This window comes from Pseudorasbora parva, chromosome 20, assembly GCF_024679245.1.
Source record: "Pseudorasbora parva isolate DD20220531a chromosome 20, ASM2467924v1, whole genome shotgun sequence".
Lineage (NCBI taxonomy): Eukaryota > Metazoa > Chordata > Actinopteri > Cypriniformes > Gobionidae > Pseudorasbora > Pseudorasbora parva.
In genome coordinates, this window is record NC_090191.1 from 21,239,049 (window position 1) to 21,259,048 (window position 20,000).

General features: G+C 35.2%; 1 protein-coding gene across 1 annotated transcript in view; it reads right to left on the minus strand.

Annotated features, from left to right (window-relative positions):
* Positions 1–1,567: 1,567 nt before the first annotated feature.
* The window catches only part of vezt (vezatin, adherens junctions transmembrane protein), a 34,765-nt gene continuing 16,332 nt past the window's right edge, over positions 1,568–20,000 (minus strand). The window contains exons 4-12 of the mRNA XM_067426925.1: positions 16,321–16,505; positions 15,959–16,240; positions 11,419–11,558; positions 11,166–11,311; positions 8,902–9,230; positions 8,416–8,609; positions 6,034–6,128; positions 4,560–4,764; positions 1,568–2,933 (exon numbers count right to left, since the gene is read on the minus strand). Coding sequence (XP_067283026.1) covers positions 2,419–2,933; positions 4,560–4,764; positions 6,034–6,128; positions 8,416–8,609; positions 8,902–9,230; positions 11,166–11,311; positions 11,419–11,558; positions 15,959–16,240; positions 16,321–16,505 — 2,091 coding nt within the window. The 3' untranslated portion in view covers positions 1,568–2,418. The remainder of the gene's footprint in view (positions 2,934–4,559; positions 4,765–6,033; positions 6,129–8,415; positions 8,610–8,901; positions 9,231–11,165; positions 11,312–11,418; positions 11,559–15,958; positions 16,241–16,320; positions 16,506–20,000) is intronic.

The following is a 20,000-nucleotide window of genomic DNA, read 5'->3' on the forward strand; positions in this document are numbered from 1 at the left end:
ACAATGTTCTTTACTGCACCTTTTGTATATGTGTAAAATTCTCACGCACAAATAATTATATATATATATATATATATATATATATATATATATATATATATATATATATATATATAAAATGTATAAAAATATGTATATATATAATAAATAAATATAAAAATAAATAAATACTATATATATATATTAATAAATAAAAAATAAATAAATACTATATATATATATATATATTAATAAATAAAAAATAATTAATAAATTATATATAAATAAATATAAAAATATCAAGATCAATATAAAGCAATAAAAATGAATACATTATATATACATACATATACATATGTATGCATTCATGTATATATATATATATATATATATATATATATATATATATATATATATATATATATATATATATATATATATATAACCACTATGATTATGTACATTTCCTCTAAATCTCAAAATCCATTATATTGTCCAGTAGATGGCAGACACTTTCCTCAAGTAATCTAACGGATGTTTCTCTGTATGTAGTAGTACAACAATACTTTAAGTGCGCACACATTTGAATTCTTAGTGTGAAACTGCATTAAGTCACCAAAGACAAACACATATATGTACATTAACTTTATTTCACAAATGAAATGCAAGATTGCCACTTTTGGAGTGAGGGAAAACTTAAACTTTTAGAAAAGGCAAAACTGGTGTTGAATGAGGACAAACACATAGACAATCTCAGCCATGGCCAAGATGATTGTTTGAGTCCTGACATCATGCATATATGCATGGGGGGGAAATTAATTATGAACGTTAGACATAAAAACATACAAATCACACATAAACGTTGTTATATCTAAGGTTTTACTTTCTGGTCTTATTAACATAGTCATTGACATTCTAAGTCTCATTATAACATTTAACTGTAGTTGTAAAGTGCAACAGTCCTTACAAGGGGAAATTGTTTAAGGCAAGTTAAACTTGGTTAAGAGTTAAAAGAGGGCTTAAGTTAAAACTGGGTTTTGTGTTAAAGGACGGAGCAGTCTTGATCATTATTTGAGAAAATCTTTGAATCAGTATTTGGTACTTTAATACGGAGAAAACAGAGGAAAATCCAATCAGGCAGTTCAAAAGCTTGAAACTGGTAACAAGTATATTTTAAAACCTTTCAAATGACTTTGAAGCAATAACCTTGCGATGGTCACAGTGGTGAAAACGCCAGCTGTGTCTGAGCAGAAACCGTCAAAGTTTGATGAATAAATAAAATCAGGGCAGCTATTTATTTCCCTAAAGAACAGCCTCACAAAAACGAACACACAAAAAGGAGGCTTCACTTCAGGAGAGATACTGTATTTTCAAAGACAACATACCAGCTGCGATCCAGTAGAATATCAGTAATACCTTTGCTTTCTGTAATTAATGGTGTTGTGAATCTCGGGTCATATTTCACCCCAAAATCAAAATATGCATAGAGAAAAGGAAGCATAATTTTTTTGAAATTAAGATTTTGTGCAGTATTTATGTGATATTATTATTATTATTTACCCAAATTAACGGGGGGGGGGGGGGGGGGGGGGGGGGTTATGGGCTCCTTAACACAATTCAAAATAAATAAAAATCAGTCAGTACTCTAATGTGAAAAAAAACGTTATTGTCATTACCAAAATTAAAACAAAGTAAAACGGTTATTTGTATAATAGGAAAATATGTATTTCTATAGTATTGAAGGGCAAATCTCATTACTATTCTGCCAAAAAAGATGTTATTTGATTTAAAATATTTATACATTGTATTGTACAATCATTGCAGCTAAAAATATATTACACACATACAATATTTGATATATAGAATATATTGGATTTTTTTCTGCATTGTGGTAATAAGTTATTTTTCTGCATTACATAAAGGAAGGACAACTATTTATTTTGAATTGTTGTCATTTTATTGGGGGAAATGTATTCAAATTGTCATATAAAATGTCACAATTCACAAAATCTAAAATAAAAAAAAAATCCTTTTAATTTTGGGGTCAAATATGACTCAGACAAGTTCTTGATGGGCGGGCTTTGTGAGATTTACCCAATATAATTGACTTTTAAGATATAATTTTGGCATTTTAAGACCTTGGAAATGGGACCTCTGTTACAGTGAATAAAACTTGGCCAAAGATGTGAGATTGTGTTAGTGTGTGTTTAGGTTTTTTTCTGTTATTTTGAGTACTAGCATAAGCCAGTCTGTACCTGAGGCCTGTCATGAGGAAAGTGGATATGGGATGTCACATGAAACATAAATCCCCCAACACACACGCACACACAAATATACACACTTTGAAACCGACACACCAGTTACATCCAATGATGTCTGTGACCTGAAATCAAGCTCAATAAATACAACCAAAAAGATGAGAATAAATATCCTCCTTTTTCAGTCCTCCTCGGTATCTCTCGTCTGCGGTGATGTGGCTTCCTCCTCCTCCTCCGAGTCCCCGTAGGTGCATTCCTGCATTTGTGCGAACGTATGCGAGCGAGCTGCTACCTGGGCGGCCAGGGCGGAGCTGAAACTGATCGCTTCGGAGCCGTGCAGTTCTGTCAATCTGTCAATCACAGAGAGGGTGGGCACTCGGGGTGTGAGTGGGTGTGTCCCATCATGCTCGTCATCTATGAGTCCATCTGATTGGAAGAGCTGCGTTTCCTCTGCAGTCTCTTCGCCGGCGTCTTTAGCTGCCCCAGCTACATCAGAATCTCCGCAGCAAAATTCAGTCACAGGATCTTGCTCTCCTTCCGCCCCGGTCAGAATTTCAGTCTGCCGCTCGCTTTCATTCTCCTCTCCTTGTTGGGGGACATGGTTGCCTGTGGGAGTCACGGACTCCACTAAAAAATGTGGCTCTAAAGAGTTCGTGTCCGTTTCTGATGTGTCCTTAGTAAACGGAGCCAGAGCAGCTAGAAGGACAAAAAATACATTGAAAAGGGTTTTATTGTTGGGAAAGACAAACAAAAATGGTACACTTCGTTTAAAACTTAGCCGTAGTTTAGAGAAGCTAAGCTAACGACGCTTGATTTTATCACCTTTCATGTCATGCGAGCTGTTTGTGACTGAAAAAGGTCAGTAATGGAATTAATGTTCTGAAAAGAACCAATTCTGAACTGAAAAGAGTCATCAGTAATTCCAGTCATACACAAATTCCAGCCTGCACGAACCTGCACAGTTTTTTTTTCAAATTTGCATAATGCCAGCCTATGGTTTTCATTGGCTGCACGCAAAGTCTACTTTGACCCGCGCTCAAATACTGTAGTTATAGCTGAAGCCTGGAAGAGTTTGGTTTCTGTGTTGTCAACATGTTTTATTCTGCTGTAAAGGTGTTAAAATGTCCAACTTTACAGCAGAATAAAACATGTTTACAGCTTAAAAATTATGGTTTTGTTCTATACGACTAATTTTGCCCTTCATGACAAACGTGAGGGGGGTGATTTTTTTTTATAACTCATTAGTTTACATTATACAAAAAGCCTTAAAGTTCTGCATAATTAAGGGCGTGGCCACTTTAATTGACAGGTGGATAGCAATCTATCCGCTGTATGTTAGTCATTGCGTTACCTCAGCTCCGCCCACGTCCCACCTCTTTGCCCATTATCTGTTATCCGGGCGTGGAGCGCTGCCAAGATGGCAACGGCCAGCTCGTCTCTACTTTACGCTTCAGAACTGCTCTTCGGAATCCTATGGGTGACGTCACGGACACTACGTCCATTTTTTTTTTTTTACAGTCTATGGTTCCAATCCAATGAATGAATGACTCAATGGCTTACTCATTTTGAATTTTACTTGCAGTTTTAGTTTCTTTTTTAGAGAATTATTGTATTTCATATTCCATAAAAAAACAATTAAAAGGTATAGTTAACCCAAAAACATGGCCATTGTAACCTAAAAGTGTATTTTTAACATTCTATATTGAATCAAATATACATTTATTTTTTTAAAGCTACTTTTTGTAATGATGCTTTTCTCATTTAACAAATTAATGACTTTAAATTATATTTGGGGGTTATTTCTTAGCCACATCTGATGTGTGACTAATTTGCGATTAATTAGATTCATTAATTGCCACATTGTGGCAAAAAAAAAATTTTTTTTAAATGAATGAATAAATTGCTTGACAGTCCTTATATACAGTATATAATTTAAATCAGGACTATCACAGATTTAAATACATTTTTCAAGAAAAATATGTTTTAAATTATTAACTTAGCTGGTTAGCATTTTCCCACTGGTTAAGTATTGCTTTCACTTTTAAGTATTTATTTACTTTTTCAAGCAAAATATTAATATCTGAAATATTTAAATTACATCACAGTCGACATTTCTTTAATTGGTCTTAAAAGTGTGAAGGAAATTTAACATCACATCACAGTTGTTAGTGAAGGGTTTTAAACCCGCTCACTGAAATTGACCGTTACATAACCTCGCTAAAACGTCATAACGGTACTTATGAGAGAGAAGAATACTATAATATTATCAAATATTAAATTCTGTAGTAGTATGACAGAAGCGTGTGTTTGTGCATGTAGTACCCTGATCACTGAACAGCAGAAGCTTGCGTTTGTCTCTTTCTCCATCTGACGTTCGGATGCCCAGGACCGATTTCAGCTCGAGCAAAACACGCCTCGATTCCTCACGCTCATGACGTTGGCGCTCCAGTTCCAATGGCGACAGCATGTCTGCGGCCCCTCTCCACTCTGTCTCAGAGTCCGAGTCTGAGACATATGCTTCCAGTTCCTGGCCAAGAAAAGCAACTTTTTAAAACCAAAACTAAGCTAACCACAACATACATAGATTATGCATATTGCTGCATATTCGTTTATAACAACACTGTAATCTTAGCCGTTTGTTTTGCTTTGTTCCACAATTTACATCTGTGAAATTCTGTTGATGATAACAATAATAAGCACTATACTAACAAACAATAAGCAATTCAAATAGATTTGGACAAATAGTCGCAGTGCTGCTTGTTTGTCATGCCTGAAGTTTATGGGTCAATGAGAAATAAGATGTGTCCACAACAAAGAAAAGGAAGTCTAAATAAAATCACAACAAATCGTCTTTGTATTCAAGTTGGTTGGTAATAACTTCTTTATCATTATTTTTTAAGGTTTTAAATATCATTAACATTTCAAGGTAAAGTGTTTTTATTGCATTAATTAATTCATAAATCAATCAAATTTCATCAAATGATTCAGAATGTTGAGATTATATTTTTTGGGCACTGGATCACTTTATTATTTAATCATTATACTTTAATCATAAAAAGGTTGAAACATTTAATATTTTAAGACACCTCGAGGATCTTCAGATCTCTTGTCTTATGCATGTTTCTGCATTTTGGACATACAACATGAAAATATAATAAGCAATATTATTACAATCAACTAATTATTTATGTAAAAATATAATTTTCTATAAAAGATACCAAAATACTTAAGATTTTTTTTGAAGAAGAGTTTTCATCATTATTATATGAGCAGAAATATACCTTAGAAAAAAATCATAGAAATGTATTCAAGTCATTGTATGAATTAATTGCATTTTTATTCTATGGATAAAATGAGTGTCATGTCATTGACTCACATCCATGCAAATTATGAGGAATAATAATACATCTTTATAATAATAAATAATAATAATGATAATAAAGATGCTAATACTTCTCTCATGCTTTAAAAAAAACAAACACACGCACATAGACATATACATACACACAGGCATAAACACAGACAGACACACACGCACACATAGACATCCACACAGTACATATACACAGACACAAACTCAGAGACACAGAACACACACAGACAGACACACAGACACACAGACACAGAGACACAGAGACACAGAACACACACACACAGACACACACACAGACAGACAGACAGACAGACAGACAGACAGACAGACAGACAGACAGACAGACAGACAGACAGACAGACAGACAGACAGACAGACAGACACACACACACACACACACACACACACACACACACACACTACCTGTTCCTCAGGCACAGGGTCTCTGTCCTGTATGTGTGTAATGGGGACAGGAGGGAGATCTGGGGCAGCTGTTTCCTCTGGCTGATTTGAACTCTCTGAGGAATACACACAAATACACAGTATCCTGCTAATGTGTCTCCTTTCAACACAAAAAAGGGACATGGGACAAATTCAGTTTCTAGATTCATGACGCACTTAAATCTACGAGAATCAAATGGGATGCTACAGTATTATTATTGTGATGGTATGTCCAAATACAAAAAATTAAAAGACTAAAAACTAAAACAAATAGCGTGAGAGTTTAGACATCACAACATTATAGGGTGGGGTATGAAAAACAGTGAACTGTTTAAATTGGGAACATTTAAATTAAATGTCCCTGAAAACATATTAAATCTTTGCCATAATCTAGTCCTAAAAAAAGGACACATTTTGACATGTATGGATAAAAAAAGGCATTAACAGGTCATATTTTATCTGCTGCAAACTGTTACCTGCAGAAATGCATCACTGGATCTTGTGCAGAGTAATAAAGGTATTTTGTTAAAAATAGCTGCTGTTGTTTGGCACACGTTTGTTTGTCGACGTGCAAAAAATACATGAAAGAACTGCACAGCTGAACTTTGACCTTCCTACAGTAAAAGGACCAGCCCCGAGAGGTGTCATCATATGAAGCTGGGCGGGCGCCATGCGACCAATGATTTCATCTGCTGGTGCATTGTGGCCTAATTCTGTAAAGGACATCACTCACCCCATCCCTCTCTCTCTCTCTGTCTTTTTTTACCCTTTTACTTCCCTAAAGATCCCTAAAATAACTGAAGGGAGGGAAATCAGTCGAATAAGGAACTCTAAAAATACTCCTAAGACACACGCTGTTACACACAAAGGGTGACGCGCCTATTACATAGTGAGGACGTCAGTTAGAGAGCTCGTATACACATATATGGTCATGCTGCAGGCATATCACAAGGCTCTCTAGAATAATTGATTGTGATTAGTCAATTCTTTGTTTTTACTGGTCAATCGTTTCTGCAGCGAAATATTTTTCTATAATAACCACATTACTGAAAATGCCCAGCTGACAATACAATATAACAGGGCTGGGCGATATGGCCAAAAAAATCTGCATGATAAAATCATATCAGTCGATATGGATACCGGTAATTATCATGATAAATTCCTAAAAAGTTTAAAGGCAGATTTTTGCTCCTAAGTGAGCGTTGTAGAAACCAAACAGGTAATTGTGATTTTAAGCTACTTTTTGATATGAATATCCCACATTTCTGGCATAATACCATGGTGCAGTTCAAAGGCGGACTGGCACTGTGGTGCATAAACATTATATTGAATAATATAATTTTGTTATAACTGAATCAAGGAAACTTATATTGCGATAATTATCGTTATAGCGTCCAGCCTTAATCCATTCTATTGTCTATTTATGATACAAGGATTATCATACCAACATTAACTAATATTTATGTTGACATGACCTATTAATAATAATATAACATATTTACAGTGGATACATTTTCACTCTTTGTTACATTGCACGTGATATTTCAGTTTTTCTTTTTTAATAAATCTGCAAAAATGTCAACAATTCTGTTGGAGTGCTGTGTGTACATTAATGAGAATTTTTTTTGACTTAAATTATTTTATCAAATGGCTACAATATAACAGAGTGAAAATTTAAGGGAGTCTGAATACTTTCCATACCCACTGTATATCATGATGTAGTTATTTTACAGGAATGTTATATGTGGCGAGGTAGTCGCGTGAGAGACATGGGAGGAGCGAGCAAGACCGGTGAGTGATTGAAGATGAGCGTCACCTGCGGGGCACACCGGTCTCGAGTCCTCTCATGAGGGAGCTCGGAGGCATGTAAGGACAAGCGACACTAGTCAAGGATGAGAGAGGACCAGGCCTGCACTTTATGTTATGTTTTGTTCATGCTTTATTATGTGTGTGCATGGCAGTCGTCTGTAAGGGGCTGGCGCTTTTACTAAGTCTTTAAATGTTCGCCGGTTCCCCTCCTTCTTCCCATAACAACGAACTGTGTTACATGATATTTATTGTTTCATACAACTGTTAAATTATCAATAAGTTAACATTGTAAGTTACATTTTACTTCTATCAGAACCAGCATTTACTTCTTGATATATTTTATATTATATAACTATGTTCTTAACCTAAGAATCACAAATTGGTGTTGTTTGTTTGGACTATACAAAAAACTAAACTGAATTAAATATTCACAAAAAATGTTCAGATAAACTAATTAGAGTAAAATTAAACTAACAAATTAGTGATTCATTCAAATTCCAAAAGGAGCAGCACAGCAGCAAAGTGCTGTGATTGGTTGAGAGGATGACCTCTGACCTGGGGGGCTGGAAACCCGGCGCAGCATGCGGTCGACCTGCGAGAGCGTGTCGTCCCAGCAGCAGGTGCTGGCCTGCATGTGTGGCTGCACCAGCTGAAGACGCTCCCTCAGCTCCTGATATCCCGCACACGTCATCTCCTCCGTCTCCTTAGCAACCATTAACTTTTCCAAATCATCCTCCAGAATTATGACCCTAGGAGAAATTAAACCGTTGTGATAAAAAAAGTGTTTTAACCAGTGTGTTATATTAGGGTGGTTTGTGCACCCTAGGTAAAGTTTTTATAGTTCCCCTATAACAACTCCCCCCACCCCCCACCCCACACAATTTTTGTATTGAGTATAAAAATGTAGTAAATCAATTGCAATTGTCTCTTTAAATGTATAAAATTAAATTATAAATAAAAACAAATTGTGACATTAAATAGTTCTAATAATTAAGATTACACAATTCATATAAACAATGAAACTAACTAAGAAGTACATACTCGTTTAAAAGTGTTTTCAGATGAAGTTGTAAACTGCGGACAGATGTGTGAAGAGAATTGAGCTCTCTACACTTCTGTCGAGCCCGTCCGTTTCTTCCTGAGGCCAGCGACTGGTGCTGCGTCTCAAAGTAGCGATGGAAATCGAAGCTGCGCTGAAGATCTCCAAGGCAGCCGGCCAGGGTGCGATGGAGAGAGTCAGTAATCAAAGGGACGCTGCTGTATGTGAGGGGGCGGGGACTGGAGTCTAGCTCCTCCCTCCCCGGAGAAAGCAACAGAGCTAATCGCCGGAAAAACTCTGAGCTTTGCCCGACCCACAGCTGGAACAATGTCTGCAAACCAAGCAACGATTACAGAAGAGAATCGTGTGTTGTGTTATTTATGACAATAAAAGAGCTGGGCAATATGTTTAATGTAGTCACAATGATTTTGAAAAGAATCATTATGTATACTGTAATGTTCTTAATGCCTTTTATTTGACCACTGGGTTTTCTAAACATGCTGTAGAATAGATTTGTGCCTCCTCCTTGTGTCCCAACTCACAGAAATCACAGCAAAAAAGAATAATTTCTTTAAACTGTTCATTTCAATCATTTAATATAATAATTCAACCATGTAACGAACCAAAAATATTCACATAAAGTCCCAGCATACCATTTAATGTGATTTTAAATGTTTCATGAAAAATATATGTAGGTATATATTGGTATTTATTACTTTAAATTAAAAAAATAAAATTAAAACTATTGCTACTTATTATAATATAATTAATATAATAATTTCTGTCAAATCAGTAAGTCATGATTCAATTGCATCTAACAGCTTTTGTGTTTTGTGTGTGTGTATGTATATATATATAATTTTATTTTTATTTTATTTAGTTTTTTGGTCAACAAGCAAAATTCCAGTTGCAATCATTTTACACAAGATAGCATAAGTCATATAGGTATACATACAATTCGGTATATGCATGCACACGTACATAACCATAAAAATAAAATAAAAATAAAAATATAATGAGATTATATATACACACACATTTAAAAATATATATACCATTTTTAAAATACTAATTTTTTAACATAATATACATTTTTATATATAAATATATAATGTTAGATTCGATTAATAATGACTAATTGATTTGATAGAAACACACAGCACCCCATATTGATATTAAAATACAGAACTGATGACATTTTTGTGGACTTATGGTCATTGTTTTGTTGGAAGGTCGGAGGTCTTGAGTACTCTGAAGAAGGTTTTCGTCCAGGATATCCCTGTACTTGGCCGCATTCATCTTTCCCTCGATTGCACCCAGTTTGAAGCCTGAAAAACAGCCCCACAGCATGATGCTGCCACCACCATGCTTCACTGTTGGGACTGTATTGGACAGGTGATAAGCAATGTCTGGTTTTCTCCACACGTACCGCTTAGAATTAAGGCCAAAAAGTTCTATCTTGGTCTCATCAGACCAGTTAATCTTTTTTCTCACCATCTTGGAGTCCTTCAGGTGTTTTTTATTTCTTTCAAACTCCATGAAGGGAAGGCTTACATGTGTCTTGCACTGATGAGAGGTTTCCGTCAGGCCGCTCTGCCATAAAGCCCAGACTGGTGGAAGGCTGCAGTGATGGTTGATTTTCTACAGCTTTCTCCCATCTCCCAACTGCATCTCTGGAGCTCAGCCACAGTGATCTTTGGGTTCTTCTTTACCTCTCTCACCAAGGCTCTTCTTCCCCGATAGCTCAGTTTGGCCAGACAGCCAGCTCTAGTAAGGGTTCTGGTTGTCCCAAACGTCTTCCATTTAAGGATTATGGAGGCCACTGTGTTCTTAGGAAACTTAAGTGCAGCATAATTTTTTTGTAGCCATGGCCAGATCTGTGCCTTGCCAATATTCTGTCTCTGAGCTCTCCAGGCAGTTCCTTTGACCTCATGATTCTCATCTGCACTGACATGCACTGTGAGCTGTAAGGTCTTATATAGACAGGTGTGCGGCTTACCTAATCAAGTCCAATCAGTATAATCAAACACAGCTGGACTCAAATGAAGGTGTAGCACCATCTCATTGAAGATCGGAAGAAATGGACAGCACCTGAGTTAAATATAGGAGTGTCCCAGCAAAGGGTCTGAAACCTTAGGACCATGTGACATTTCAATTTTTCTTTTTTAATAAATCTGCAAAAATGTCAACAATTCTGTTTTTCTGGCAATATGGGATGCTGTGTGTACATTAATGAGGAAAAAATATATAGAGTGATTTTCATTACCTTGAGTGCAGGCAGGCTGTAATCATTGGTCAGTTCTTGTGCTTGCTCATCAGAAAGATGCTCCACCCCCAGACCAAGACCTAGCTCTCTGATCGGCACGGTGGACACATAGTTGGTCACATTGTCAATCTCTGAGTTCAGCGGAAATGTGAAACATAGTCAAGGACTCAACCACTAAGAATCCAAGTGAATTAAATGTTTAGAAATTGTAATGTAAAAGCAACTGATAACTGCGATGCTGTTGGATCAGGATATGATTTGAGCATGATGCAGGTGGCGAGGCGAGAGGTTCGGAACGCGCAGCGAAGACTCTGATAGGCCGCCTTCCGTAGGCCAATTAGCTGTTGACTCCGAAGCTGACCCGCCCTGTTAAAGGGGCAGGCGCCACTCACCCTGTCGAGTAAACTTGACAAGTGAAATGTGATCCAACTGTGCAGACGTCCGAGAACCATCAGGGCAGACACACATCACATACAACACATATAATACTACTAGACTAACACTATGTAACAATGTAGCATGAAACACAAAAATAACGACAAACTAATACACCTACACTACCATTCAAAAGTTTGAGTTTGGTATTTTTTTGAAAGAAGTCTCTTCTGCTCACAGAGGCTGCATCTATTTAAATCAATAGCAAGACAGCAAAATATTATTACATTATTAATATAAAATAACAAACCGTGTAGCAACTCAATGTAATCAATGTAAAAAATGCACATAATATACTAAAAAAATTACATTATTATTGTAATAATGTTCATATCGGAAATAATTTCAAAATGTAATAAAATCGTAATAAATGTACATTATGGCAAATTAATTACATTATAAACTCACCAAAAACGTCATATTTTCATTGTTGTAATGGCTTCTAAAACATATTTTTTTATTACATTCTTAAAACTCTAAATCTAGTCTTAAACTATACATAAGAAAAGCAACAGAGTTAAATATTTGTGCAATTATTATTATTATTATTATTATTATTATTATTATTATTATTATTATTTATTAATAATAATAAACAATGCGTTGGTATTCCTTTACAGTACAATAATTGAGTTAAATATTTATGCAATTATTATTATTATTATTAATAATAATAATAATAATAATAATAATAATAATAATAATAATAATAAACAAAGCATTGGTATTCCTTTACAGTACATTTTAAAATTGAGTTCTAAAAAGTTCAGATTTTATTTGTTTATTTGGATTTAGATTTTTTAAAATATACTGTAAAGGAATACCAATGTGTTGTGTATAATACTTATATAATAATAATAATAATAATAATAATAATAATAATAATAATAATAATAATAATAATAATAATAATAATAATAATAATAATAATAATAATAATAGCATGAATATTTAAATGTTTCATTTCACATGTAGTTTTTTTAATTTACTGTAAGGGAATATACATTTTTTTAATGTTTTAAAAGCTAAAATGTTTTGGTGAGTTTATAATGTAATAATTTCCTTTTAATGTAAAAATTATTACATTATGAGCTCAAGATTTATTTACATTTTGAGAAAATGACATTATAAACATTTTATTATAATAATAATGTAATGCTTATTACATTATGTGCATTTATTAAATTATGAGTTGCTACAAACAGCCTCTTGACTCCTGCATACTGAATTTATTATTTAAATTATACAAGTATTCATTTTTGTTTTAACTTACTGATCCCAAACTTTCGAACAGTATTTTATATTACTAAGAATTATTACACATAACACAGACAGTATCCAGTGACGGACAAATAACATTCAACATGCATAGCAAACTAAATACACACATACATTATTAAATCTATATTTAAACACAGACAAAACAGGTATTCATTTAAATAGAGGAAATGAGCACATGCCAGTAACTCACATGCAGTATATAGTTTGTAGAAATATAAATGAGTATATAACACATTATTACAAAATTGACATCCACTAATTGTGTTAAATGTTAGGTCAAAAATGAGGGGGAGTAATTAATTACAGAAATTTCATTTTTGAATCTATAACTTCCTATCCCTTTAAATGACGGCAAAGTTTGTTTGTGAAAATGAATGTAAATTCTTCAGCAATTATTGGAAATGATATATAGTTTTAGGCCTAAAATGAAAACTCAGCAAGTGTCAAATCAAATGCGAGTAAAAATTGCCGTTTGTGAGTATATGAAACGGTTTCATCAATCACCAGTCGGCCGGTAACATTTTTATGAATGCTAACAATGCAATGTTGTGAGAATATGAACATAAACAAAAGTGAAAGATGCTTGTGACAGTTGATGGGCCAGTTTGGCCTTGCCAAGCCTTGCCAATTTAAATGAAGACGTGAAAGGAAATTCATTGCCCGCGAGTTCTGCTGGGATTTTATACTTCCAAAGCGCACGCCCATAAATCAGATTGCTCAGACAACGCGAGAAAACTACATCGAGATTCTGTTTACGTCTTCCTCCGCTTAGACAAATTCAAGTTTAAAATAATGCCTGCCTCGGTGAGTATCCGAGTAAACATAGTCAGTTGAGAAAGAAAACGGCAAGAAAGAAAGACAACAGTAAGAGAAAGAAAACAGTTGAGAAAGAAATTTACAGTATGCCTCAGTATATTGGATCCGTGCATTAGGTCTTAAAAGTGACAGCAGCCTAAAAATCCTTCTGCTGTCTGCGTTTTTAATGGTAATAAATCAACAAAGGACAACGACTGAATTGAATAACTTTTGCAAATATAATAAGGATTCATCTGTTTAATTTATACAGTGAATACTATGCTGTTATTTTACATTTGATTACTTCATTACATTTCTGTGCCTGAAAACTACTGTTAGACCTACCTGAAAAGCACTGTATTGTATTTTTTTTTTTTTTGTTCTTATTTTATTACTAACTGTTTACTGGTTTTTAATAATGTTTTACATTTGTATTAGTAAGGATAGTAGTTTTAGCTGTGGCATCAAAATTTCTATAGAGAATTGTGCATTTTCAAAGGTGAAAATGTTGGTGTCATAAATGCAAATACAGTAATGGCCAGTAAAAAAAGTATTTATGGCCGGAATTTAAGTCACCAGTCATTGGCAGGATTGGCAAAAAGTTAGTTTTAGGCCTTTAGCAAAAAAATGCTAAAGTTAAAAAATGCAGGCATAAACTTAAATACGTTAATAATAGACTTTTAAAATCTCTAATTTAGGGTCCTGGAGGGCCACCGTCCTGCAGAGTTTAGCGCCAAACCTAATAAAACACACCTTCCTGTGATTTTCAAATGATCCAGAAAACTTTGATTAGCTTGCTCAGGGTTGGAGCTAAACTCTGAGGGACAGCGGCACTCTAATGCCCTATTCGCACGGGACTAGTATTATCTAGGGACCTCTGGTGATTTGTAATAATTGCAGAGAATGTCTGTGATCTTAATCCTGTGCGAATCAGCCATGTCTGTAATTTGTAAAGTAAAAATTCCCCGGCATATGACCTACCATATTTCGCTGAACACCGATGTCCTGTGTTAATAGTAGTCCCATGCGAATCGACATCTCCGTGATTTGGCCAGGATTAGGCGGATCGGAAATAATTTTTGCAAGGTTTTTTTTTCCCCTGTGAGGATTTCTATCTTTACCTTTCACAAAGAATATAGGCTGCATTCATAATGAGCACCGTTATGAATTCCCGTGCAGCCGCACAGATTATACTTTCACTTTAGCATGAGTATCAATTTGGGAGTAAACTGATTGAATGGTGTGTTTAATATTAACATCAATACTATTCTTAATGAAAAACATAACAGAACAGTAGGCTACAATGACAAGATCGTTTAAATGGGCGCTTTTACATTTAGCACTGAAACAGAATCATCCGCCGTGTGTCAGCTTCTCACTCGTGAAAAATGAAATCTGACTCCTGTCGCCAGTCTGTGCTCAGTTCATAGCGTCTGTTATCTAACTGAACGAAATTATGTTTATTTATTAATATAAAATAATATAAACGATATCAATGCCTGTTTATGATTTCATACAGCTATATCTATAATGAAGTCTTGACATCATATCCGGGAGAAGTCAGTAAATTTGAGTCAAATCAAAGGCTTTGCTTATACCGTGCGAATGCGCCACACAAAGCTCAGATGTGGGGGAGTAATTTCTAAATCACAGAGGTCCCTAAATAATACTAATCCAGTGCAAATAGTGCTTAAGACCGAGTTTCAGGAATCCTGGTCTAATTCTACAGATCGAAAATAGGAATTGTGATTCAAGCTCATATTTTCACAAAAAAAAACAAAAAAAAACAGGAACATTCGAAACTATAAGACAATGAGTCGTGCAAAATGGAACTGCTTCTCCCAAGCAAGTAATAGCACTGCAAATGCAGCAACTACGCCATCAATTAAATAAATAAATACATAAATAAAGAACATAAAATGCAAAAATGAAGTGTGTAATATTCTGGATGTTAAAATGCTTTTTCCCATCTCAGGTTCATGTCCATACTGTGGAGTCAACTACAAATATGCCATTCTTAAATATGTGTTTTGTTTTGTTTTGTTTGTTTGATTGATCATGAACAGGAGTGTTTGGACTTTTTAAAGGAAAAAGATTTACTTATGAGTGGCACAGAAATTATACACTTCAGCTTTAAACTGGATCACATCCAAAACTAATGCACAACACAAAGAATCAATTTCAGATTTTCACACACAAAACAAAAATCTAAAGACACTGCTGACATGAACAAACACGTGACTAAAGAGGAAGGGACCATGTGAGTGTGTTGTGATACTTACAGAGTAAATCCCCGCGAGATGACCTCGGTCTCCTGCATGAGGCGCAGACATTTGCGGGAGAGACTGGTCAGCGCTCGGCTGTTGTTCACCAAACCCTCCAGCTGGACGGCCAGAGACTGGACGCGGCGCTGTAGAACCGCCTTACGCCACAGAGATAGACCACGACACGCACACATAACGCACACCAGGACGGCGCACAGCCACAGAGCCTGCTCGTGGTCAGGGTACGAAAAGCGCAGGCCAAGCAGGACAGCTAGCAGCCCGACCAAAACGGACACATCCCTGTAACAAAGAAACACACCGGTAACATATCAGCCTGATAATGGTAAGGAGTTATTGTTGGTATTAATGCGGTTGTGTACCATAGAGAGGGTGGCGAGAGGTAGCATGGTGCTGGCATAGAAGTGCTGGCACTGGGGCAGACCGTATCAGTGGAGCCCAGAGAGAGCACACTCGGATCCAGAAGCTCAATCAGCTCGACGTCCTCCTGCAACAGCACGTCCTGAGATAACAGACAGCGCAGAGAATACTGTCGGAAGGCAGCGTCCTGCGGGAAAACAAACACAGTTGAGCACAATCTCTCTGCGGCTGCAAATCAATCTAATTATCGGATCATCCGACCAGCTTGCAGCAATACTGGGATTATGTTCTGTAACACACAACAAGACAAGATCTTAGTCTCTGAATCAACTGATTTCAAAATAATGAGATTAGTTAGATTTTATGGAATTGGAAATTATATTTAAAAAAAAAAAGAGAGAGTACAATTATTTTAAATTCACTTTATGGTTATACAGAATTCAGCTGCAATTGATAATTTTTGTTATAAACATCTCTTTTTTATATAATTTACAAATGTTTACATTTTAATTTAAACCAATTTAGTTTTATTTATGATTGTTTTATTTACAAATATATTTTTAAAAATAATTATTTTTAAAGCCCCAGCCAACTGCTTTATTTACCTACCAATATATTTTAAATGATTTAGACTTAAAAGAGTATATATACGTTTAATAACATAGTAAAAATAAAAACTAAATATTAAAGTTTATATGCATTTTTAAACAACTGAAAATTACTTTGATTTTACTATTTTTATTTTCCGTCAACTAATAAAACAAAGGGAAAATATATATAGTGATCGAGGCAGACATGATTTTTTACAATAAAACAAAAATATCAATGTCAATACAAAGACAGCATCATTCACAACCAATCGTGTACGCCATTGGTCAAGGAAATAAAACGAAATAGTTCATTTTCAAATATATATTTTGCACAAAATAAAGGATTACCACCCACCACCAAAGCATTTTTGTTTGTCTTAAGCAAGATGATTTTATTTATGAAAACAGACTTTTAATTATAATAACAGTCACTGTCCTGTATGCATTTTAGGTATGGAAGTGGCCTATCTTGAGTCATTCTATTTGGACCAGATTTTGGGATAGTTTAATTGGTCAGGGAGCTGGGTTTGAGCTCATTTTGATTGGTCAACAACAGGCTGATTTTTTTACACAGATCTGACAACCTCTGACTCAAGATCTAGTGATACAATGAAGTGTTTTACTACATAAACAACTATTTTCCCTCAAACATATATATATGTGATATTTATGCATATTTTATGCATGACTGAAATCCAGGTTAAGTTGGTAACGAGCTTATTTCAAAATGGATTCAATTCATTATTTTTCCCTCAATTCTACATAAATGGTAATTTGAAAAAAAGTTTGTTTGAAATCTATGCAAAATTATATATATATATATATATATATATATATATATATATATATATATATACACATATATATATATATATACACATATATATATATACACATATATATATATATACACATATATATATATATATATACACATATATATATATATACACATATATATATATATACACATATATATATATATACACATATATATATATATATATATATATATATATATATATATATATATATATATATATATATATATATATATATATATATATATATATATATATATATATATATATATATATACATATATATATAAAGAAAATACACATACATTAGTATCCACAGCCTTTGCTCAGTACTTTGTTGAAGTCTTTTTGAGTATTATGCTATAAGCACACCTATTTTTAGGCAGTTTCTCCCATTCTTCTTTGCAGGACCTCTCAATCTCCATCAGGTTGGATGGGGCCAATGCAAAGCCATTTTTCAGATCTCTCCAGAGATATTCAATCAGTTCAAGTCAGGGCTCTGGCTGGGCCACTCAAGGACATTCACAGAGTTTTCCCATAGCCATCTTGGCTGTGTGCTTAGGGTCATTGTCCTGTTGGACGATGAATCTTCACCCCAGTCTGAGGTCTAGAGTGCTCAGGAGCTGTTTTTTATCAAGAATGTCTCTGTACATTGCTGCATTCATCTTTCCCTTGATCCTGACTAGTTTTCAGTTCCTGCTGCTTAAAAACATCCCCACAACATGATGCTGCCACCAGGCTTCATTGTAGGGATGGTATTGGCCAGGTGTTGAGAGGTGCCTGGTTTCCTCCAGACATGACGCTCACCATTTAGGCCCAAAAGTTCAATCTTTGTTTCTTTGTTTTTTGAATTTTTTTTTCTCATGGTCTGAGTTTCCTTCAGGAGCCTTTTGGCAAACTCCAGGAGGGCTGTCATGTGCCATTTACTGAGGAGTGGCTTCCATCTGGCCACTTTACCATACAGGCCTGATTTTTGGAGTTCTGCAGAGATAGTTGTTCTTCTGGAAGTTTCTCCTCTCTCCCCAGAGAAACGCTAGAGCTGTCAGAGTGACCATCGGGTTCTTGGTCACTTCCCTGACTAAGGCCATTCTTCCCCGATCGCCTAGTTTGGCCGGGCGGCCAGTTCTAGGAAGAGTCCTGGTTGTTCCAAACTTCTTCCATTTACGGCTGATGAAAGTCACTGTGCTCATTGGGACCTTCAATGCTGCAGAAAAGTTTTTGTACCCTTCCCCAGATCTTTGCCTCGATACAATCCTGCCGCGGAAGTCTACAGAAAATTCCTTGGACTTCATGGCTTGGTTTTTGCTCTGATATGCACTGTTTCTGTGGGACTTTATATAGACAGGTGTGTGCCTTTCCAAATCATGTCCAATGTGAATAATTACGTACATGTGGTTTTTACCTTTTTTATTTTTAATAAATTTGCAAAGATTTCAAACAAACTTCTTTCACTTTGTCATTATGGGGTATTGTTTTTAGAATTGAGGGGAAAAAAAATGAATTCATTCCATTTAGGAATAAGGCTGTAACAAAAAGTGAAGCACTGTGAATACTTTCTGGATGCACTTAATATACAATGGCTGTCTGACTTCATGCACTCATTTTCCTTCACTCCTTCAAGTAAACTATATTACTGGACCAGTGATGTATAAACAACCTGCACCCAACCAACGTTTTCAGGTAACCCCCCCGCAACCCGGACCGCAAAAAATAAAATATTGTAACGTTACCCGACTCGCTTCCTGACCTGCATTTTTTAAAAGTAGTAAATGTTCCATGGCATAATATCCATTAATCCAGCCTGTGGAGGAGAAATGTTTCAGGCCGACATGGCTTAGAAGTGCGGCGGCGAGAGCAGGCAGTTCTTGAGGTGGCCCATCATTTTCCATTTCAGCTGTCTAGATGCATATTATTGATGAATGGGATGTTTATGTTTCGACCCTGTGTTGAGAATTCATCAGCAGGTCAACTGAGAGCCAACTTTTGGAAAAGTGTGAAAGCCCTTAGGAGCACAAAGTCGCAAACTGTTCTTTTTTCTGAATACTGTATGATATAGCCTAGTGTTGTGTAATAAAGGCTTGATATTCATTTATTTCATTTCGTTTTCTTAACAATTAATCTCCTGCATGTGTTTATCCAGTCTAATCTAAGTGTGCATCTCTTCCTCGACTTTCCTAACAAAAATCTCGGCCTGGAATGTATATGCCAAAATGAGTTTTATGCACTGTTTTTCGCGTGCATATGATACACACTTATGGCGTATTATACATG